This window comes from Propithecus coquereli, unplaced genomic scaffold (assembly GCF_000956105.1).
Source record: "Propithecus coquereli isolate 6110/MARCELLA unplaced genomic scaffold, Pcoq_1.0 Scaffold6, whole genome shotgun sequence".
Taxonomy (NCBI): Eukaryota; Metazoa; Chordata; class Mammalia; order Primates; family Indriidae; genus Propithecus; species Propithecus coquereli.
In genome coordinates, this window is record NW_012151951.1 from 5,614,466 (window position 1) to 5,639,203 (window position 24,738).

At 35.8% G+C, this 24,738-nt stretch overlaps 1 protein-coding gene across 2 annotated transcripts; it reads left to right on the forward strand.

Annotated features, from left to right (window-relative positions):
- The first annotated feature begins 51 nt into the window (after nt 1-51).
- Nucleotides 52-24,738, forward strand: AASDHPPT (aminoadipate-semialdehyde dehydrogenase-phosphopantetheinyl transferase). Of its 2 annotated transcripts, XM_012659209.1 has the most exons (7): nt 52-340; nt 2,017-2,242; nt 16,006-16,127; nt 16,762-16,923; nt 21,046-21,117; nt 22,879-23,029; nt 24,262-24,738. In XM_012659209.1, exons 1-7 carry the CDS (start codon nt 158-160, stop codon nt 24,273-24,275), a joined length of 930 nt encoding a protein of 309 aa, XP_012514663.1. In that variant the 5' UTR covers nt 52-157; the 3' UTR covers nt 24,276-24,738. The 2 variants fall into 2 exon arrangements, with proteins under 2 accessions (XP_012514663.1, XP_012514662.1); XM_012659208.1 differs by lacking the exon at nt 24,262-24,738 and having other exon boundaries at nt 22,879-23,308.

Sequence of the window (24,738 nt, forward strand, 5' to 3'; positions counted from 1 at the left end):
CGCCGTCATAGGGCGAGGCTCCGCCTCCTGCGTCTGTGCGGAAGAGAATGGGGCGAGAAGGCCCACCCCCTGCGCACAGACGCAGGGAAGAAGGGGCGGGGCTACGCTAGCGTCCGCGCCATCAGGCAGAGGTGGCGAAAGGGTCCGTTCTCTGTGTATGGTTTTGCCAGCCAAGCGGTTTTGCTTGGTTCCATCCATGGAGGGCGTGCGCTGGGCTTTTTCCTGCGGCACTTGGCTGCCGAGCCGAGCCGAATGGCTGCTGGCAGTGCGATCGATCCAGCCCGAGGAGAAGGAGCGCATTGGCCAGTTCGTCTTTGCCCGGGACGCTAAGGCAGCCATGGTACTACAGGTCTTTTGGTATTCAGAGCGGAGGAAACAGATGTTGGGGGAGGTGGGCTGGGCGGTGGAGACCCACCTTCCGGCCCTAGCGTCGGCACCCTTGCTCCTGGACCACTCGTGGCCTGCCTGGGGTGAGAGTGGTCGGTGCTGCAGTGTTTCTGGCGTGCGCACGGCCTGGTTTCCACGGTCTTTGTAACCTCAGCGGAGGCCTCGATCGCTGTGAAAATTAGCTCCCTCCCTATGTAATTGAAAATAGAAACCCTACTAAGCCATAAAATAAGTGTAGGGAAGGTCTATGAAATAATTTTTTTCGTAATGAATGTTTTTATTTTTAAATGTTACCAAAATCTGTTTTTTTCTTTGCTTGGGTTCACCAGCCCATGTTTAGTGTGCCTATTGAATATCCTACCACCACCCAATGGTAGCCTACACGTGGTAGGCCCTAGAAAATATTGGTATATGATTTAGTTTATGGCCTTGCGCACCCTGGTACTGGAGTAGGCCGAAGCCAGCCGCCCCTTGCCAGTGAAAAAGAAGCCCAGAGAGAATACAGGCCCAGGCATACTTTCCTGACTAGGTACCTTAGGAAACAGTATTTTTAATAGATTTATTTATTTTAGTTATGTATTTTTAATCAACAAATGGAAAATTGGATTTCAAAATAAATTGCTACTGTACTGTATAGTACAATTTCGAAACAACCTCTAATTACCATCACTTCCAAGACATTTCTTGAAAATGTACCATATTGAAACACCTTTCTGTTTGAAATGTGGGCTAGTTGATAACTTTTTGAAGGCATATTAGTGAATATTTTTTGTACTTTTTTTATAATTGTAAGAAATTGTGAAGTGAACTAATTCTGAAGGTCTGCAGTTTTTTAAAGTGTTAGAATTGAAGGAGGGAAAAAACCCTGAAAGGTATTTTTTTTTAAATAATATACTTTGCCATTTTATACCCTTGGGTTTTTGTGTTTTCAGTAATTTCTGTCTTAATAATTAATGGAGGTAGGAGAGAGTGAACAAGGTAAGTCATGCTTTGCTAATTGTTGAAGATGAATGATGAGTATATAGGATCTAGAAATACACATATGCGCGGATGTAGGTATGGTAGGGCTGATTACTGTGGAATTTTTTCAAACAGCAGATATCGAGCCAGTCTAAAATGCACAATAATCAGGGAATAGTCAATACTTCTTTTGTACCTCAATACTATGAAACGTTACGCGACAGTTAAAAGTGCACGGACCAGACCAGTAAGTACAGACATAAAATAATTCCCAGTACTTACAAATTAGAAACCTATGTGCAGTAGAATATTACGTTAAGTGTGACCTCATATACCTGTTCCTATAGAGCAAAAATAAATGCAAATGAATATATATTTAAATACTTAGAGAAAAGACTGAAAGGATACCTGCTGTTTACATTGGTTATTAGTTAATGGGAGGGAATTGATATGCAGGGCTTTAAAGTTCTAGCTAATTAAGCATTGCTTAAATCTTAATGCAGTGGATTTAATACTTAGGAACTTTGCAAACTTTTAAAAAGAAAAATTTTAGAAGCTACAAAAATATGTATTTTTTATTTTTATATACATATATTTGTATATTACAGGCAATATACGTATATCTTGAGTAGACATCAATACATATCAAATGTTCTATGTACTTAACAGGCTGGTCGTCTGATGATGAGGAAATTAGTTGCAGAGAAATTGAATATCCCTTGGAATAATATCCGTTTGCAAAGAACTGCAAAAGGAAAACCAGTTCTTGCAAAGGACTCACTGAATCCTTACCCCAATTTCAACTTTAACATCTCTCATCAAGGGGACTATGCAGTGCTTGCTGCTGAACCTGAACTACAAGTTGGAATTGATATAATGAAGACTAGTTTTCCAGGTAATGTGGCATTTTTGTAGTACAGAAATTGTGTCTTGCTGCCTTAGTTCTTACCTATTGAGTAATCTCAGGCCAGGAGGTGTATTACAGATAGTTAAGGTTAGGGAAAATGAGCTCAATACTCAAGGGTAATATTTACTTGAATATTAACAAACTTCTGTATGAATAATAGAGTCTCCATAACTGGGGATCCATATAATACTTCACATAGAGACAAAGTGAAATACAAAGATTTTTTTTTTTTTTTAACTGTACCTCAGCTTGTTTCACTTAAGCATTTCTGACAATTTGTCAGTAAGTTGATTTGTTTAAAAAAAGAATCCCAATGATAGAAATTCTTAGGTAGAAATAATATGCACAGTTGACCCTTGAACAACATGGGCTTAACTGTGTAGTCTACTTTTATGTGGCTTTTTTTTCAGTAAATAAAATTGGTCCTGCGTATCTGGGAGTTCTGCATCTACAATCAAACGTGGATGGAAAATACAGTATTTACAGGATGTGAAGATCAAGGATAGGGAAGGCCAACTATTCAGATCCGCTGGTTCCAAAGGGCCAACTGCAGGACTTGAGCATGTGCTGGATTTTAGTATCCAAGTGGCGTCCTGGAACGAATCCCCTGCAAATACCAAGGGATGACTGTATTTGTGCTATATTGAAATATAGCTCTTTTTAGCACATTTATATAAGTAAAAATGAAGAGCAAGCACTATTAAAATATCTAAATTACTTATACATTGTGTTAGACATTGTATTGGTGGCTTTAGGAATCACTAACATTTATGATAGGGTTGAGTATACCCAGGCTATTTTAATACTTAAATACTAAATACAGGTTCTCTTAACTAATCTTATACTCATCATCGTCACTAACATTTAGTGAGCACTTACTATGTGCCACAGCATTTAACAAAGTGTTTTGTGTATATTTTCTGATTTAATTCTTTCAAACACCCTGTGATGAATATACTTTTATCAGAAGATAAGTAACAGGCTGAGAAGAAAGCTCTTTATAAGAGAAACCACATCTTTCTAATTTCATTGTACAACTCTCTAATCTTCCACGCTGCCTCCACCATGGGTTCTTTGAATTGTTCTCACAATGGAAGACTTATTAAGTTTTATTCCCCACCCCCATTTCTGCATAGATAACTCTTATTTACTGGTTACATTTCACATTAACCTTACTTTAGGGAAGCATTGATGAACCTCCAGTTTATAGTTATTCGTCAGGGTGATTGTCTTTCCTCTGATATTTATAAGCTATGTGAGAGCAAGAACCGTCTTAGCTACATCAGACTTTGATCACTATCACATCTCTTAACACCTTGCCTAGTATATAATAGTGCCAATGAATATTTGTCAACTGAATAAACACTGTGCTGTAGTATAGGCTTCAACATATAGCTGTGACTCTCATCTCACTTTTGCTTTTATGGTCTTTACCTTACAGTTTCCCACCGGCTCCTCTTTCTCAGACCTGATTATAAACCTCTTGTTTTTAACTGTTTTGAAGTTTGCTCAGAACAAGGTTCTGTTAGCGTTTTGGAAACATTGTAACAGGTTCTTGACCTGACTCTGTTGATAAGCTTCAAGGCATTTTTTTTTTTAACCTCCTGAAATTGTTGGCTGCATTTTGTATGAATGTGCACCTGTGCATTTTTGTGAGGAGAGGATCTGGATTCAGTAGAGTCATAAAAGGCTTATTCTAAAAGAACCTCTGCTATAGAGGATTCAGAGTGAGCATGGGAATTCGCCTATTTGTTTTTGTAGCTTTCTACTGTCCTTACATGAACTTTTTTTTAAAATCAGAAATTAGTGGAAAGACCATTATTTCTTAGAATGCAGTCAGCACAACTACACAGTAATGATTGGCCCAGTGGGTTGATGTCTGCTTGGAAATGATGCCTGCGAGAAACAGATTTTATTACCAATTGACTTCATGGGCAGTGTTGGCTATGATCAATACCGGATAAACAAGTAATTACTAATTGGAGCTTTTAATATATGATGGGAAGATAATTGAGCAAAAATTGAAGATTCAGTTTCCTGTTATGTTTTATTAGAACCTTACCCCCCCCAGCTTTTTTGATTGATCTTATTTGACTAATCATAATATCTAGGCCTTTTCGTTTTCTTTGATTGTTTCATTGTCAAAAAGCTATTGTTATGTCCAGTAACACATAAGGGAAGAGATATTTTCCAATTGTCACTAATATTATTACCATGCCACTAATTTCTGAAGTATAAATGAACACAGCACGATGTCTTAGTGAGGGTAGGAAGTAGATACTGACTTGCTTTATTGGAGGTTCATTCGAATTGCTCTGCTTATCAGAATAAGTGAGGAAATTGAGCAAGAGATGTTCCTAAGAGGATTGCTAAATGGTGGTAGGCAAAACTTGGGATAGCAACAAGGGAAGTATATGTAATATGTTTGGGCATTGTTACTAGATTGTCTGTCAAGAGGAGTTGGCTTTTGAGGGCATCATTAGTATATTGAAAGAGTCAACTCTGTCACTCCCGTCATGTAAGAACTTTAGGCGTCTTTTTCCATTTTGTTGTATTACGCATTTCTACTAAGTGCAGCTCATTTCCCTGCCTCTCTCAGTTCTCCCATTGCTGCTGTTGCAGGGCAGGGGAGAACATATTGATTGATGAATCTAAGAAGCTCTGGATTTCTTCCTCCTGGGTATATGCTCACTATTAAGGAGATATTGCAACCACCACTTTATTTTCTGCTTAATGAAGAAAGTAACAAAGGAAACTTATACAAAAATAACTGGTATATAGTCAGCACTCAGTAAATTTTTGTTCAGTGAATATGCAAAGAAGAGGGTTTATAAGATATTGGGGACCCTAGTATAGCTATACTGCAGGGCAATACATTCCTTTTCCTAGGAAAAATGGTATTTTCTTGGTCCTCATCATTCACTACCCCCAATTGGGAAATTTTGGTTGGTTTTTCCTTCTTTTTTAATTTTTTATCTACCATTAAAGGTGTTTGCAGTAATAAATACAAAGGAAGGATAGTTTTATGAACTGTTCAGTTTTGTTACCATATTTACAAAATAAGGCAAGATAAGATAGGCAAAATACAGTATAAAAATCATGACTTAAATTTGGGAAAAGACCAAAATTTTTTCCCACTTTTTTATATTTTCATCTTTATGTTTTTTAATAAAGTTCGCTGGATATTAGTGGGCAGGATAAAGTAACTCATAAAAATATTTTGGGATACAACACAAATTTTAATTAATTTCAGTAATTTGAAATGACTATTATGAAATTGCTTTCTAGAATAGCCATTACACAGTATTTCTTGTCTCTCCGCCACCATCTCTCCTTTAGTATTTTAATAATTTCCTAATTGACTCCTCCTTTCACTTTTGTCTTTACCCAGTCAGTACATTCTCCATCTGTGTAGAGTGGAATGGTCTTTTGAAATATTTACAGCAGTTTTCTTAAAAGTATTTGGTTCTTGGTGCACATAGAATAAAATCCAAGCCCCTTAACATGACCCTATTGTCTTGTTCTCATCTTCCTCTTCATTCTCATACCTCTCTACCACTTCTTATCTCTAGCTACTCTCTTTGCTTACTGTTTTCTTTCCACACTGGTCTTTTATTATACTAAAAGTAGCAAACTACCTGTTCAAGGTCATCGCAAAAAGAGCTGATCCTTCTGCCTGTTCTCCCTACTCTTTTCTTGACTTCCTGAGACTTCAAGGATGAGAAGGAGCCAGTACCACCTTGGAAAGGACTTTCCTGACCACCTGATCTGCTTTTTCTTCATGGCCCTTCTTATTTGCAGTTATAACTTAATTATTTGATTATTTATTATTCCCTTCATTAGAAGAGTTCAGGAATCACACTTGTGTCATTTTTGTCATAGTATACCTAGTACCTAGCAGAGGTTGTAGCACATAGTAAATACTCAGTAAATATTTATTGAATGTACAAATGATAGGAAAGAATTTAGGGGACCTCTACATTTAATTCCTTCAATTTGTTGAAAAATAAAAAAAAATAGGTATACAATCACAGTGAAAAACTGTATTCATATCAGATTCTAGGTGGAATATAAACTGTTCTCATCAGTGTGTTAGGATTAAAAATAGTGCTTCCTTTGAGTATTTTTCCTCACCCATCCATTTATCTTCCTAGCTTTTTCTCTTCTCCGTTTCCATTCCTTTCAGAGTCTACTTTCAACTTTGTTGCTGCTGCAAGTCTATTCCACTATCATTTCTATTTAGGTTGATCTTCATTCTTCTAGATCTGCATTTTATAGGAGATGCTTAGTTAAAGCAATTTTTTTTAAAGGTTGGAGATTTAGAGCCTATAAGCCTTTACAAAGTCACATATCACTTTGTACTCTGAATTCCTTACTGGAAAACCAAGTCTTCACTTTCAATGAGTTTTTCCCCTACCCAGTTATAGGTGGATCTTCTCCATTGTCTATGGAACTAGTATTTATTGTGGAACTCCTATGAGTGTGACACTGTGTTAAATGCCTTAAATGTATTATCTTATTTCATCCTCTTAAGCCTAGGGTGTTATTACTGTTGTTATTTTAAATAAAAGGTTAAGACACTTGCCCAGGGTGACTTAGCTAAAAAGCAGAAGCCCATACGTTCACAGCAGTGTGAATGTGCTTAATTGGTACATGCTACAGCAGTGGTCCCCACCCTTTTTGGCACCAGGGACCGTTTTCATGGAAGACAGTTTTTCCTTGGACCGTGGGAGGTGGGGGGTTTTGGGATGATTCAAGCGCATTACATTTATTGTGCACTTTATTATTATTACATTGTAATATATAATGAAATAATTATACAACTCACCATAGGTTAGGGACCCCTGCTCTACAGTATTCGGTCTCCCAGTAAGAGATTTTATTGATTCCTGTTTAAGAATTTGCAAAGATGAGATCTATGAAAAACTCTATGTAACTGTGGTTAAGTTTGAAGTTACAGAACTAATATCTAAGAATGTACAAAATATAATAAGATGGGGGCCGGGCGCAGTGGCTCACCCCTGTAATCCTAGCTCTCTGGGAGGCCGAGGCGGGCAGTTTGTTTGAGCTCAGGAGTTCAAGACCAGCCTGAGCAAGAGCGAGACCCCGTCTCTACTAAAAAAATAGAAAGAAATTAATCGGACAACTAAAAATATATAGAAAAAACTAGCCGGGCATGGTGGCGCATGCCTGTAGTCCCAGCTACTCGGGAGGCTGAGGCAGGAGGATCGCTTGAGCCCAGGAGTTTGAGGTTGCTGTGAGCTAGGCTGACGCCACGGCACTCTAGCCAGGGCAACACAGTGAGACTCTGTCTCAAAAAAAAAAAAACAAAATAAGACGAGCCTTGCCTTGCCCTTTTTTAAAACTTATATTAGGCATTGTAAACAAAAGAGTATAGTATTAGCAAGAAAGAATAGACAACTGGGAGAGGTAAGAGAAGGAGCCTAGTATATATAAATAGTATTTCAGTTCAGTGGATAGAAGATTAGTTTATTCATTAAATGGTGCTGGTATTAATATAATTGGTAAGCCATCTAGATGTAAAATGTATTAATACTATAGACACATTCTGGAGGAATTAAAGATTTAAATGTAAAAAAAATTATGATTTTAGAACAAATATAGGAGAGTATAACCTAGGGTTGCAGTACATCTTTTTACCAATTTAATTTTTCAAATAAGACACAGACTTCAGAATTTATCAAGGAATAGATATTTAATTAAATTTTTAAAATTTATATGACAAAAACTAAAACCAAATACAAAAGCTGAATAGTAGAATGGGGAAAAGTTCTTGTACCAATTTGGTCAATAAAGTGTCAATGTCCATGATATGGAACAATTTCAGGTAATCAGTAAGGTATTATCCTAGTGATAGAGTAATGCAAATTAAAGTAATAGATGCCCATCCAATTTGTAAAAAAATGGTGAAAACATCTGGTGCTGGTGAGGATGTTGAAAAAGAACGATCATACATAGAAGGAATGTAAGTTGCAAGCTTTTTGGAAAATAACGTTAAAATGGAAAATATATATACTCTTTGATTTAGTGATTCTGTTTATGGTATTCTATGCAAAAGATATAAATATACTAGTGGATATATCTGTGATGATGTTTTTGTGTGAGAACATTGCCTGTTACTGTTATAGAAATGGGTTAAATAAATTATGGTCCATGCATTCTATAGACTATTATTAGCTGTAATAAAAGAATGAGTTAGGTCTATATGAACCTGAAGGTACTTAAATATGTATTGTTAATTAAGAAAATCACATTGCAGAAAATATATATAGCAGGATCCTAGTTTTTAAAACAAATGCCTCTCTATCCCTTTAAAAACAAGCCAACTGTATAAAATAATTTTTTTAAAATTTAGAAAGTTAGAGGAAGAAATTTTAAAGGCCAAAGACTTAGGAGAAATATTTTTCTTTGAGATAAAAGCCTCATTACTAAATTCAAGTCAAAAAATACAACCCTCCCCCTTGCAAAATTCTTAATCTTCCTTTCCCCCCAAAAGTCAGTAGTGAAAATGGAATCCATATAGGAAGCTGTAAATAGACTAGTTTGTACAGAAAATCGAGTTGATATATAGGGCAAACCTGAGAGACATTTCCAGAAAGAAGAGAAAATTACGGAGATGAAGAGGACTGAACATAGAGATTCAGTTTATGAAAATACATATCATTGAAGAGGACAGATTAAATAGATAAGAAAAAATGAAATATTTCATAGGCAACTGGGGAAGATTTGGGAGTAGACAGGTTGAATTTCAGTTTAAAAAAGAACAAAAAGTTCTGGAGGTGGATAGTGGTTATGATGGTACAACATTGTGAATGTACTTAATGCTACTGAGCTGTACATTTAAAAATGGGTGAGATTATGTATATTTTACCACAATAGAAAGAGAAGAAATCACATATAGAATAATATTAGAAGTAAATTTTGTAGGGGGCAGGGGTTGAATAGTCCTACTAATATCCAAATAATACAATAGTTTATCTTGAAAGGAACTAGAGTCATTTTGGTCTCAGATTTCTATAATGATAGTAAGACCATAGAATGATGTCTCTAAAATTGTGGTGAGGATATCAAAATCAGCTAGGATGCTTACCAGATTCCTTGAAACCACCATAGACTACTGAGCCAGAATTTCTGGGAGTATAGGCAGGGATTCTATATTTAAACAATTTTTCCAGTTGATTGTTAGGAATATTAATGTTTAGGAAATATTCTATTGGTTGTAATTTACAGAGCCAAAAAAGAGAAAAATTGTACTTCTTTTTTTTTTATGAGTGAAAAAATCAGAAATCCATTAGATCCTTGCCTCACACTGTACAACAAAATTAGAGTTAAGTTTAATACAGTTAATAGAACAGAATGCAATTATTTATTTGGTCAGACTTCTGAAAGAAAGATGCCTTTTTAAGCTTAGAAGGTATGAAGAAATGACAGAGTCAACAGATGTGATTTCTTTTTTTTCTTTTTTTTTTTTTTTGAGACAGAGTGTCACTCTGTTGCCCCGGCTAGAGTGCCGTGGCGTCAGCTCACAGCAACTTCAAACTCCTGGGCTCAAGCGATCCTGCTGCCCTAATCCTCCCAGTAGCTGGGACTACAGGCATTCGCCACCATGCCCAGCTAATTTTTCTATATATTTTTAGTTGTCCAGCTAATTTCTTTCTATTTTTTTAGTAGAGATGGGGTCTCGCTCTTGCTCAGGCTGGTCTCAAACTCCTGAGCTCAAACAATCCACCTGTCTCGGCCTCCCAGAGTGCTAGGATTACAGGCATGAGCCACCATGCCCGGCCGTGATTTCATATTAAATCATCTTTCACAAACCAGTGAATATATTTGTGACAAATACACCAGATAAAGGTTAATGTTGTTAAGATATGAAATGCTTCTGTAAGTATTGATAGTAGAATCATTTAAGCCCTACTCGATGGATGCAGGAAGGACTTGATAAAATAGTTGATAAAAGAATATAAAAAAGTTGTTAACACTAACAACTGTCACAACCTTAGAGCTAACATTTATTAAGTACTTGATAGTTCCAGGCACTTTACCTCTTAATTCTTAATCTACCCAATTTTTTGACCCTATTTTACAGTTTAAGAAGCAGCCATAGAGATGTTAACTAAAAGTTCAATAAACAGCATACAGATTGAGTATCCCTAATCGGAAATCTGAAATGCTTCAGGGAGCATTTTATTTGAGCATCATTTTGGTGCTCAAAAAGTTGCAGATCTTACAGCATTTTGGAGTTTGGATTTCAGATTTTTGGATTAGGGATACTCAACCTGTAGCTAACGAAGTGATGGAGCCAGCATTTGAACATTTGACTCCAGGGACATAACAGTAAAGCTCATAAGAATGTGTGAGTGCGTCTACATACATATGTATAAGTTAAATTGTATTCGTGTATGAGTTTCCATAGGCTGCCTAACAAAGTACCACAAGCATGGTTTCTTAAAACAATAGAAATTTATTTTCTTGAGTTCTGGAAGGCTGGAAGTCTATCAGGGTGTCAGCAGGGCCTTGCTCCCTCTGAAGACGCCAGGAAAAACTCTTTTCTTATCTCTTCCTAGTTACTGCTGATTCCTAGCAATCCTTGGCTTGTAGTTGTATCATTCCAATTTCTGCCTTGACCTTCACATGACCTTTCCTGTCTCCCCTCTATGTCTGTCTCTCCTTATAAGGAAGAACACCAGCCATTGGATTCAGGACTCACTCCAATCAAATATGACTTCATCTTAACTTGATTATATCTACAAAGACTATTTCCAAATATAGTTAACTTTCTGAGTTTCTCGGTGGACGTGAATTTTGGGAGACACTCTTCAACCGGGAATAGTCCATCCTCTGTACCCCCTCCCCCATTTATATCCATCCAACATGCAAAATAAATTCACCCCATCCTGGCATCTCCAAGTCTTAACCCATCCCAGCATTAACTCTAAATCTCATCCAAATCTCATCAACTCATAAAGTTGCAAATCTCATCATCTTAATCATCTAAATCAGGTATGAGTGAGACGGGTATGATCCATCTTGGGGCAAAGTTCCTCTCCATCTGTGGATCTGTGATACCAGAACATAAGTCATCTAAAATACAGTGGTGGGAGAGGCATAGGATAGACATTCCCATTCTGAAAGGGAGAAGTTGGGAGTAAAAAGGGGGTCATGTGATTCCCAGACAAGTTCAAAACCCGGCGGGGCAAATTCTGATAGGTCTCAAAGCCTAACGGTGCATGCTTTGTCCTCTGGCCCCTGGAGCCCCACCCTCTTGGACCTCTTGCTTGCTCTCTGGAGTTCTTCCTTAAGAGTGATAACATTCACAGTCCAGTAGTTCCAGCTCTGTCAGCCTCTTTCTTGCCTCTGTGTGTAATACCTATACATGTTGATATATGTACATTTTTTCTACTATTTTTTTGCTCAGTCATGAAACAGCTTCTGATTTTGTATTTTTTTTTTTTTTTTTGAGACATTGTCTCACTGTTATTGCCTGGGGTAGAGTGCCGTGACATCATAGCTCACCACAACCTCCAACTCCTGGGCTCAAGTGATCCTCCTGCCTCAGCCTCCTGAGCAGCTGAGACTAGCTGGGACGATAGGCGTGTGCCACTGCATATGATTAGCTGATTTTTCTTTTTTTTCTTTGTAGAGACGGGGTCTTGCCGTGTTGCTCAGGCTGGTCTCGAACTCCTGGTCTCAAGCAGCCCTTCCTCCTTGGTCTCCCAAAGTGCTAGGATTACAGGCATGAGCCACCATGCCAGGCCTGATACCTACACATTTAAATAAATACATGTAAGAGTAACTGAAGCTTAGGACTGCTTTTAAAGAGATCCTTTGTCAGTAAAATACAAGAGGCTTCGTGCATATAGTTTGTGAAACCTATATTGGTAGCTTAGACATTTTTGTTTAATTCTAGGCTTGCATCTAAATAAATTCCTGGACAATGAGGTAAGTTAAGCATTACTTTGTACATATTAGCTCAAATTTTAGAAGACTGTCACCTCCCATAGCAGCAAGACTTAGAAAGTGAAACTCTTAGAACTAATAATGTGACTTACTATCCTAAGCTAAATTTTGATATTGTGAAGCAAGTAAACAGGTGAACATTGCTCAACTCCCTCCAGAAATAACTGGCCCGTTTTTTTTTTTTTAAGACTGAGGTGCTGTTGCATGTACACATTGGTGACCCTGTTGTGTAGAGAAATTGGTGTACTTGGGCTTTGAGGTTCTAGTACTAGTAGGATTTTTTTCATAGGCCTGCAATAGTAGTAGCGAAGGGTATTGGATCTGAATGATTTTGTTGCAGGTTACTGTTGTGTTTAAAATAAAATTTTTAGTTTCTGTGTGGTCTTGATTAGTTAATCATTGCAGAATACAGTATCTAACATTACTTTCCCTAAAGATTAAGTAATAAGGTGGAGGAGCAGGCTTTTCTAAACCTGACTGGTGGTTTTATAGGTTTTTTAGACATTTTATCTTTTGTGTATATAATATATATGCATATATACATATGTATACATATACACATATATGTATATAATATGTGTGCACACACTTATTCTTAAATGTTCAATAGGATAATTAAATAGAAGAGTGTAACAGACATGAATATGTGATGGTATTATTAGGAGGATTTGCCAGTGTATATGTCCAGTAATTGTGTTATCTTCAGATAGTTTGAGGGACAGATTTAATGTTTTGCTGATATTTCCTACTGATTTCTCTTCATTCTAGTTTCCTAGGTGAAGTATGTACTTAACAGAATTGTACCCACAGTGTATTTCCACTATAATGCCACACTGGGGCACTGTTGTGCTTTCGCTGAATTATTTACAAAATCACCTTTTCCTGTTGCTGTCACATTTTCTATTTTGTGGACTAGATAAAATGCTCTCAAAAGTATATGAAAACGTACTCATATTGGATACTTTCTCAGCTATACATAATGAGTTATGTGATTGCTTTCTAGTGATTGTGCTAGATTGATTGCCTTTTATGTTAATCAGTTTTTTATTAGCATGCATATTTAAAAGGTTTTTCCTTGATTGCATCATCATATTTAGTTAAAAATCAAAGGGCTTCTTGGAGGCTATGAAACTAAAAATAAAAGAGACAAAAATATGCTCTAGGTGACAACAGGTATATCTTTTTAAATTTAGGTTTTTTGGCTATTATTCCATTAAAAATGCAGTTCCACTCAAAATATATAATGCTGTCTTCCAAACCCAAGGTAACTATTCTTCCCATTGTCATCATGTTACTCCCTGTTTGTGCCAGAATCCGTTCAAGAGGAAACAGTTTGTGATTTATGTAGGTAATAGTGCTCTCAGTATTTAAAATCTCCAGATTTACTTCAGTCACTTTTGATAGCTCTCTGTTTTTACTTTCCTTAAGATGTTCTTTAGGATGTTATTTGTCAAGCCAGTATATACTAGTGATGCATCGAACAAATGTTTTTTATTAAGGGGCTTCTAGTTAGTCTCAGTAATGTGTTGAGGAATAGACACCGGACTGTCAGAGGGGTCCATGGCTCCAAAAGGGGGTAAGAATCCCTTGCCATAGGACTCTTAAGATCTCAGTTGAATATTTCAGTGCTTGAAAATAAATGAGGATCTTTGTCTTTTTTTTTTTTTTTTTTTTTTGAGACAGTCTCGCTTTGTTGCCCAGGCTAGAGTGAGTGCCCTGGTGTCAGCCTAGCTCACAACAACCTCACACTCCTGGGCTCAAGCAATCCTTCTGCCTCAGCCTCCCGAGTAGCTGGGACTACAGGCATGTGCCACCATGCCCGGCTAATTTTTTCTATATATTTTTAGTTGTCCGATTAATTTCTTTCTATTTTTAGTAGAGACGGGGTCTCGCTCTTGCTCAGGCTGGTCTCGAACTCCTGACCTTGAGCGATCCACCCGCCTCAGCCTCCCAGAGTGCTAGGATTACAGGCGTGAGCCACCGCGCCCGGCCAGGATCTTTGTCTTGATCCAAAGTACCACGTATCATTGTAGTATCATCAGAAATATTTCCTAGCTAAACAAGAGGAGACTATTTTGACTCCTTTGAAGTGAGGATAATGGGAGAATTGTAAATATTAATAGTTTTGTGAGAAAACTGACTTTTAATGTTTTCTGCCCTTGAGATAACTATGGGAAAGGTATGTAGTTACTGTTGGAGAAATTGTAAACTTCCTATGAAAATAAGGACCATGGTTTATTTTGCTCATCATGATAATATGTAGCACTTGGGTGTTTTTAGTGAATGATCATAATGAAATTCTAATTGTCAAATTTCCATGGGGTGAGTTAGTGATTAAATGCCAGTAAAGCATTAAGTAGGGGGGTTTGACATCTTCTTTCCAGACATATTTCTCCCCATAAGAAATACCCATGGAGAGTTGTGGTGTCAGCTATCACTTTAGGAGTTACAGTCAACCAGTTGGGAGTGCCAGATTTTGGAATTAAGTATTTTAGAAATCAGAGTTGGAGTAAACAAGCCATATTAACAGAATCTGCAAAGGGACTACCCTCAAAAGGTTTTCTGGAAAATAATACAATCACGAACTAAGGCTACAGGGCAGTAAGACATTTAAGAAGTAATTACCAAATAATAATTAACATTCATTTATTCATCCAGTAAATGTTTGTGCTTCATCTATCTCGGGCCAGGCTCTCTGATAGGCCCACTAGGCTGCTAAGTTAATGAGGGCAAGAACAATGACCAGTTTGTTTTTCACTGTTAGTTCAGTGCGTATTTGTGTAATGTTTGTACATATCCTGTATATTTGTAGAATAAATGAATGATGATGGAAAGTTCTTGCCTTGTGGTAAAGACAAACACATAATGGTAATATTTTGGAAGAATACAATGAGAAATCTACCATGTCTTTATTTTGTATCTTAATCCTTAGTTCTGAGAATCAGATCCTTTGAGTCGTATCTTTTATTATTTATTTTTAGAATGCTGTGTAATATTTTGTTGGAATAGTGGAGTAGCTCCACTATCTGTGGAATAATGGCGCTAAAGATCTGATTTTTTAAAATGAGCTTATTTCACAGTAACAGCCACAAGAAATAGAAATTAAAATGTTTTCATTTGGAGAACTCATTTGAAAACATGTTGAAAAACAGTTATTTTGAAGGAACTAAGTATATATTAATTTTCTAGTCACAGCAAAAACTTAAGAGTAGAAAAACAATTCCCAGAAAATTACAATAAAAGAATTATTCTCCTTTTTTTCCCTATGATATAATAAAGTAAAATTCTGAACCCTAGAATAGTATTTTAGGTTCCGTTTTAGGAATGTTTGTTACGGATTTCTGATAAATATTCTGTTATATAGGAAATTTCCTTTTAGTTGTTTAGAATTTATAACAGGTTTGGCTGCTACATTTTATCAAATTTTTTTGGACATCTATTGATACAACTGTATCAATTTTCTGCTTGATTATTTAATAATTCACAGAATTTCACTGATTCGTGTTAAACTACTCTTGTGTTCTGGCTTAACGCCCGCTTGTGGTGCATTATTCTTTTAATTCCAAACTCTCTTTTATTTGCTGATACTTTGTTTAGGATTATTGTGAATGTATTCAAAAGTAAGGGTGACCTATAGCTTTCTTTTCTGTGCTTAACAATTTTGGCAATAGAACAGCTGCGTGTGTGTGTGTGTGTGTGTGTGTGTGTGTGTGTGTGTGTGTGTGTGTGTAATGGAACAGCTGTTTTTAATTCTGTATTTCCTTAATTGACAGGTCGTGGTTCGATCCCAGAATTCTTTCATATTATGAAAAGAAAGTTTACCAACAAAGAATGGGAAACAATCAGAAGCTTTAAGGATGAATGGACTCAGTTGGATATGTTTTATAGGAATTGGGTATAATTCCTTTTTAATTTTGAAAATAATATATAATATATTGATTCCATTGTCTTCACTTAAAATAGGAGTAAAAGACCTTTGGTCACCTGCTAGTTCATATAGTACTTGAAGTAAATGGGTGATTGCTTGAGAACTTTTTGATTTTTTATGCATACAATAGTACATTATAATGACATTTATTTTAAGACAATTTAACCTATATTTTATGCTCAATTGGAAAGTATTCTTAAAGCTAACAAAAATATTTATCATCATTTGTAAATGTTTACTGTCTTAAACTAATACATGAGGCCTTATATAACAAACACTTATATAATATTTACTACATGCCAGAAGACATTACTTCAAGCTCTTCATAAATTAGTTAATTTAATTCACATAACAACTTTATAAAGAAGATACTATATTATCATTGCAGGTTTCACATGAGAAAATAATGGTACAGAGAGCTTAAATGATTGGCCTTAAGGCCACGTGGATGGTTTGTCTCCATGCTACTGTAAGGGTGAAAGCATAGCTTGTAGCCATAATGTAGTATAGAGTTAAAAAAATTCATATGTATTGGTCCTGTAGATTTTATGAAAAGTTTTATCTACAGAATTCTAAAAGAAAATATCTCTCTGTAACTTAGGCACTGAAAGAAAGCTTCATAAAAGCCATTGGTGTTGGACTAGGATTTGAATTGCAACGGCTTGAATTTGATATATCTCCATTAAACTTGGATATAGGCCAAGTTTATAGAGAAACACGATTGTTCTTGGATGGGGAGGAAGAAAAAGAATGGGCATTTGAGGTAAGAAATTTATTAGAATTGTTATAACTAAGAATTTTCGTATTTTTTGCATGTATGTGTGATTAATTTGGGGAGGCTTAGTCATTGCAGATAGGCACAATTGGAATCCAATCCTGGTGTTCTGAAAGTAAAGTCAGGAATACTATGAGAGCATATAACATTTAAGCTGATACTTGAAAGGTGAGTTGTGATGAGTTAAATAGAATGGGAAAGGAAAAGAAGACCCTAAAATAGAGCTTTGTTTGTGTGAATAGCCAAGGGGAAGCCACTTTGGTTGGACCATAAGGAGGGGATTTGAGAGAGATTCCTCAATTAGGCTGGTAGATCAGTGGGACATTATTGATCCAGTTAAATAAAGATTTTGGTTTCTTTCTGTATTTTGTTTCTGTCACTAACAATTTTCAGTTGCTAGTGAGAGAAACCTGACACAAACTCATTTAAGCCAAACAGTATTAGAGGCTACTAGGGTAACTTAGTAACTGGGCCTTAGAATTAGGGACTAGAATACTCAGAGCTCTTTTTATCTCTTCCTTTTGCCTTTTTGTGTGTCTTGGCTTCAGTTTTCTCCCACTTTTGTTTTTCCTCTACACAAAATTTCTCAGCTTCTCCTGTCTACATGACAGGACACATGGCTGCCTGCCACTCTTGCATTTTAGCAGTTTATAGTTGAAAAAACCCAAGGAAACTGGTGAACTCCCTTTCTTTTCCAAGCCCAAAAAAGCTAGAGAAGGGACTCCGGTGGCCTAACTTGAGTCAAGTATTAATATTTATCTCCAGACCTATCACCGTAGCCAAGGAAGTAGCCTATTGTCATTGGTCCTGCTTGTGTCAGGTGTTAAGAACGCAGCAAATGGGCTGTATTTTAATGTGAATATTCCTATTGTAATCAGCCGAATGGTGTGCAGAGAAGGTCAGCTTTCAGAATAGAGTTGTGAGTGGATAAAATAGGAGGTGTTCACTGATTTTTCTCAAGAGAATTTAACAGGTGTAAAGTAGGGTGCGATAAAATCAAATTCGTATTTTAAGATCGAGTCCTGTTTACTATGGTATGTGGAGGTAAAGGAAGTGAGGTGTCAAAGATGTTATGACCAGTTCTATGACTTAAAAGCTCACCTATTGAGATACAAAACACTAGAAAACAAATGGGATGTTAAGTTGGAGATGCCCTAGAAACACCCAAGTGAAGATGTCAAGTAGGCAAATAGAATGAAGGACTGAGCTAGAGAAAGAAAAATTATAATCATTAATATATCGATGATAGTTGAAACTGTGGGATTTCAAGTTGAAGCTGTTAGATTACCTAAGGAACAGCCATAAATGGAATCTATGAAGAGAAGCTCAAGTTAACATTAGCCATGAGATTACCTAAGTTAGAAGCGAGAAAGGCCTAGAACAGAGTGCTGAGTATAGAGACGGTCCCAAACTTACGATGGCTGGACTTAATGATTTTCAACTTTAAATGGAGAGAGAGTGACATGCGTTCATTGGAAATCACACTTTGCATAGCCACACAACCATTCTGTTTTTCACTTTCAGTACAGTATTTGATAAATAATGTGAGACACTCAATGCTTTATTATAAAATAGGCTTTATGTTAGATGATTTTGGCCACTTAGGCTGACTTAAGTATTCTGAGCATGTTTAAGGTAGACAAGGCTAAGCTATGATGTTTGATAGGTTAGGTATATTAAATACATTTTGACTTAAAGATATTGTCAACTTATGGTGGGTTTATTGGGACGTAACCCCATAGCAAGTTGAGGAGCATCTATACTAATGTTTAAAGGAGGAGTGTGGAACAGACTGATAAAGAATGACCAGAATGGTAAGACATAGAGAGTAGTATTAGGGCATCCAAGGGCAGAAAGTATTTTGAGAAAGAGAACTGTGTCAAAAACTGCTAGGATACTAAGAAAGGTGGGGATTCTGTCAGGTAAAGAGTAGATCTTGCTTAAGATCCTAAAAGATAATACAATTTTTAAAATTATAACAAAATTATTAACGAATGCTTTCATACTTAACAGTCCTCAGCCATATGAAAATTCACTCGTGGAATCCTTTATTCTCAGTGATGCCAGATAAAAAGTTTTTACTGTATATTTTAACATTTACTTTTAGCTGTTGGCATTCAGTAGAAAGTAAATTGCATGTTCATTACATCGTTATTTATAACTGGAAATAAATCAGAAAGATGTAATGAGAAAACTGTAAAATAAACTATGGTTAGCCTTTTACTGCAGCCTTATGATGCCTAATAATTGGTATTGACATGGAAAAAGCCCTTACATAAATTGCTATGGGCATGATCCTTATATTCTGATGTTCAGTACAAAAAATTCTTTATAGCTGCAAAATTCGTATATACATAAAAAGGCTGGTTGGAAGCACTCAATGGTATATGAGAGGCAGAAGTGGAAGGCAGTTATTGAGTTAGTTTTTGAGGTAGTATTTGAGGTAGTTTTTGAGTTAGAGGAAGGTTAGAATCTTAATACCTACTTTTTGACTTTAGCAAGTATTACTTTTCTGTACTTAGCTTTTCTTTTCTTTTTTTTTTTTTAAGCATATCCGGCTGTTATGTGAATTACTGGCCTTCAGATCCATCCATGTTGCTGCAAAAAACATGATTTCATTCTTTTTTACAGCTGAATAGTATTTCATTGTGTATATATGCTACATTTTCTTTATGTGATTTTGTTTTTTTGGTTTAAGGGAAAATTTGTTTGGGAACATAGTAGGAAGTGACAGTCAGTTTAGTGTCTCATACTGTTGAAAATGTTCAAAACTACATCCATTAGTAACATTTTTTAGTGTCCAGCTATCAATCATTAGCATACATATGCCTCTAATTATATGTTAAACATGATTTTTATTTACTAAAATATTCCATATATATAAGAACTATGCACTATATGCCAAATTTCTGAAAAATTATTTTAGATATTTTTGAATCTGCATTCAAGTTACTTTTTTTGTTTAAAAAAAAACAAAACAAGACTACATTGTTGACTGACTTTGTGATAACTTCGACCTGTTAAATCTTCTGATACTTAGTCTTATTTTTTTCTCTATAAACATGTCTTAAATTTATGCTTATTGAATTTCATTTTTTGCTAATTTGGATATCTTAAGGTATGAAGATATGAAGAAAAGGATAAAGGAAGAAATGTCCCTAAATACTACTTCTGATTATAGTTTCTTATTTCAACTGCTGTCTTATGGAAGAATGCCTTAGTGAAATGGTTTTTCAGTGAAAATTTGTTTGATTTTTTTTAATAAGTGTTTATAATTTTCTCTGGTAACTAACTGCTTTAATATGTATTACATTTTAAATCTCCCTTCCCCTTTGTCTCATACATAGGGGAAAATAGAAAATTGCGTCTTGGTTAAGTTTTACGTATAAATTTATACCATGATTTTCCATAGGGTATAGTATGTAGTTGACTAAATGCTTACAAACCAATGTTGCAACCTGAGTTTTGTTTTATGTACACTTTAAGCATATACAGAATTAAACCACCGTTTAAGGGCAGATAGCTACCATGTATCTCTAGATAGATCATGTCACCTATCTAGTATTTTGGTTGAGAATATATAACCTAAAATCTAATCATTGCTAAAACATCAAACCCCTAATTAGCAATATTTTATTAATAAAAGGGGGTTGGGTTTTTATTTTAAAATGTTAATGTCATAAAAGACAAAAGAAAGGCTAACAAGACATGACAACTGAATGCTGTACTTGACCCTATTTGCCCATTATTAGGCTCCTGTTCTGGAGGTGCAGGATATGCCACAAAGGATATTATTGGATTTATTACAAAATTCAGAATACAGATAATAGATTAAAGTATTGTTTTGATGTTAGGCTTACTGGAGTTGTTAGCCACTGTGGTTATGTAAGAGAATGTTCCTATTAGGCAATACATATTAAAGTATTTAAGAGTAAAGGGCCACAATGTATGTAACTTCTTAAGTGGTTTAGGGGAGGTGGGGGAATGTGTCTGTATGTGTCTGTGTGCGTGTGCGTTTGTGTGTAAAAAGAAAATAAGACCTAGAAAATGTGAACAAAACTGTATCTATATTTACATATTTAGTAATCCGTATTTACTTTTATTTTTTAGGAAAGCAAAATAGATGAGCACCATTTTGTTGCTGTAGCTCTTAGGAAACCTGATGGATCTAGACATCAGGAGGTAAGATTTTGGGATTTCTTTTTTCTAAAAAGCATGAATCAATGTTGTTTGTTCTTTATTGATGGAAATAGTAATTCGCCTTTTATCAGGTTAGAGGGGTGTATTTTTTTTTTTTTTTTGAGATTTTAGACTTAGAAGTATTTTTTCATTATCAAATCTTTAAGACCACTGGGGATTTTGCAGAAACATTTTTAAAAAGCATGCTACCTGCTTCACATTCAAATACATTTAAATATTAAAAAGAAATAATTTTGGTAGTACTGTCATAGTACTCATATTTCCATAGAAATTCAAGATAATTACTATCTTGGTCATCTTCACAGTAATTTATTTTCTGGTGAATGGGGCTGTGTTGAATATAAGGGTACCAAGTTGAAGGTTGGTGAGTAATGGAATTATCTTGCAAATTGAACCCCCTCCCCCTTTTAAAGTAATATCCTAAATTATTCCCAAAGTTATATGTTAAACATGTGAGAGACCTTATGTCATATTGTGGTACAACATCAGTCTCAATTCAATTCCTTCTTCTTGTACTTTCTTATGCTATTATCTAGTAAGTGAGGGGGAAAAAACCTTCGGATCAAAAACTTACAGAGTTGTGATTCTGCGGAAGTATTTATTTAAGCAATACTGATATGTTATCATTGAAACTACATACACGTCATTATTTTTAGGGAATCCATGTGAGAGAATGTGGCATGACCAATATATGCACATCATTACTTCTAGAAAAATAGCTCAAGCCACAGACCATGCCTTTGATAGTGTAAGGATTAAAATTCTTCATAGATTATCTTCCTTAAAAAAGGATGGCATGTCAAAATTGATACCTGTTATCTGAAAGACATTCTGACCCAGATTCCTCTTGTTCTCATGTCTCAGCTATACACTCTCTGCAAATACCTTATATTTCTGTAGAGCATTATAATTTGTGACACATTTGTACATTCAGTGCTTTTGATAGAGCCTATTTAGGCAGTGGCGGCATAGTGGAAAGACTAGAGTACAATTCAGAAGATCTGGATCACAGGCCCAGGTCTACCATTTAACCTGTTCTGTGAGCTTGAGCAAATTGTCTGAATTGTTTGATCTTCCTGAGCCCCAAATACCTATCTATAAAATTGAGATAACAACCATATCACAGCATAGCTGTGAGGCAAATTGTGTAAAATAAGTACTGGACCTTGTTAAGGCATAATATAAAACCCAAGCACTATTTATACAAGAATGTGTAGAATATTAAAGAAGGTCTATACTGAGTCGAGTTGTGAACGAGGGATGTATCTCATAGGGTATAAAACACAGTTTAAATTTAGTATTGAGTAACTTCCTAGAGAAGTATTCGTCTCTATGTAGTTTTGGCAGTTTTATCTGATCCACCCTCTAGAGTAATATTTCTCAAAAGTTTGCTATGTGACCCAACTTTATCAAAATAACCCACCTGCTTATTAAAATTACAGATTTTGGGATCCCTTTTAGCTCATATGTACTGAGTCAGACTTTTGGGATGTGGGCTCAGTAAATCTACGTATTAAACAAATACCACAGGTATTATGTCAAAAAGTTCAAGAACCAGGTTTACTATTTCATACTTTTGGCAATAGTAATACAGGAATAAAAACAATATTCTAGAAATTCTACTATGTTATAATTTAATACTACTGAAATGTAATTTGGTCTTGTTATTTTCATAATTATGAAATTGATCATAAGATTAACACGCAATGTAACAGTGAGGTAATCTGTTTTTTTCCCTTTCAGGTTCCATCTCAAGATGATTCTAAACCAACCCAGAGGAAATTTACTATTCTCACCTTTAATGATTTAATAGCATCTGCTGTTCCCATGACACCTGAAGATCCTTCCTTTTGGGACTGCTTTTGCTTCACAGAAGAAATTCTAATACGAAATGGTACAAAGTCATGATTTCCTGAATAACAAAGGGAAATGAAAACTTTTTGTAATCTTTCATATTCACTGAGAAATAAATGCTTGATAGTATCAAACTTTATTTCACAGAAATTTTTTAAAAAATGAAAGCTTTTCCTATTAAAAAAGGAGACTTCCAGTTCAAGATAGCTCACTAGAATACATGTTTACCTCTTCCTCTCCAAAATTGCATTAAATTGGTAGAAATAGAAAGGATGGCAGAATCAATCTTAAAGTGATACATGCTTACTGTAGAAAAAAATAGAGACTGCAGATATGCGAAAAGGAAATATTTAAATCCTGGGTTACGGAGAATTACTCTTAAAACCTGAATATCTTTTCAGACCTTTTTTTGGCAAATGAATCCGTAATAACATATTTGATTTTTTTTTTTTAAATGGGAACATACTATTTTAGAAGGGCTTATTTTTGGTTTTTGTTTGTTTTGTTTTGTTTTTAGAGGCTGGGTCTTGTTCTGTCATCCAGGCTAGAGTGCAGTGGCACTATTCCAGCTCACTGCAACCTTGAACTCCTGGGCTCAAGCAATCCTTCCGTCTCAGCCTCCTGAGTAGCTGGGGCTACAGGCATGTGCTACCATGCCTGGTTAATTTTATTTTTTCTTAGAGATGGGGTCTAACAGTGTTGCCCAGGCTGGTCTAGAACTCCTGGGTTCAAGTGATTCTTCCAACTTGGCCTCTCAAAGTGCTGGGATTATAGGCGTGAGCCCCCACAGCCAGCCTATAATTTGTTTTTTAACTGTATATCTACTGTTCATAAATAAACCTCTTTGATATAACTTTTAGTGATTCTAAAGTACTCTTGTTATATAGCTAATATAAGGAGGATGCTTTTGACCAGAGGTAACAATGTCCAGACATAATTGGCCTAAATAACCAAGGATATTTGGTATCTTACATAATACATGGTTCAGAGGTGTCATTAAAGACACTTTTTTTTTTTTTTCCTTTTTGCCTTGGCCTGTTTGTTTTGCCTTAGGCTCATCCCCCTCTCCATTACAGGAGCTACTGCTATAACTTGCAGTTTTGTATCTTTTTAAAATTGCTAAAAGGCAGGAAAGGCCATTTCTCCTCTCATTTGTTTTATCAGTTAGGAAGACTTTTCCCAAAAGCCCCCAGAAGATTTCCCCCTCAGTTTCCATTGACTCAGATGAGGTCACAGAGAAAGGCAATGTCTGACATTTTTACCCTCTCTTAGGAGGAGACTGTTGAAAATGAAGAAGCTAAGGTGGGCTTGGGAGAATGGAATTGAGGTGAAGCCCACTGCCTGCCATAAGAAAGGTGTGCCACAATTTACTCATTTCTTTTCTATTAAGACATTTTGATTGCAGTTAATTAAGCAGTGTTTCAGTGAATGTCCTTGTACATTTTGAGGTACGTGCTTACTTATGTCCTTAAGTTTCCGGAAGTGGAATGACTGGTTCACAGGGCTTAAACATTTTTAGAACTTTGATGAGTTTTACCATATTGCTCTCCACAAATGCTGTACAATTTACCCTTTCAGTTAGTACTATATGTGTGGCCACCCTCCTACCTACATATTTCCTGGTCAATTGTAGGTATTATCTTTTTTTAATTTAATCTTTGCCAGTATAACTGAAAATGGTATGTGATTTTAAAAATACGTATTTCATTACACATGACGTGGATATATCCCATCAGTGTTGTTATTGGT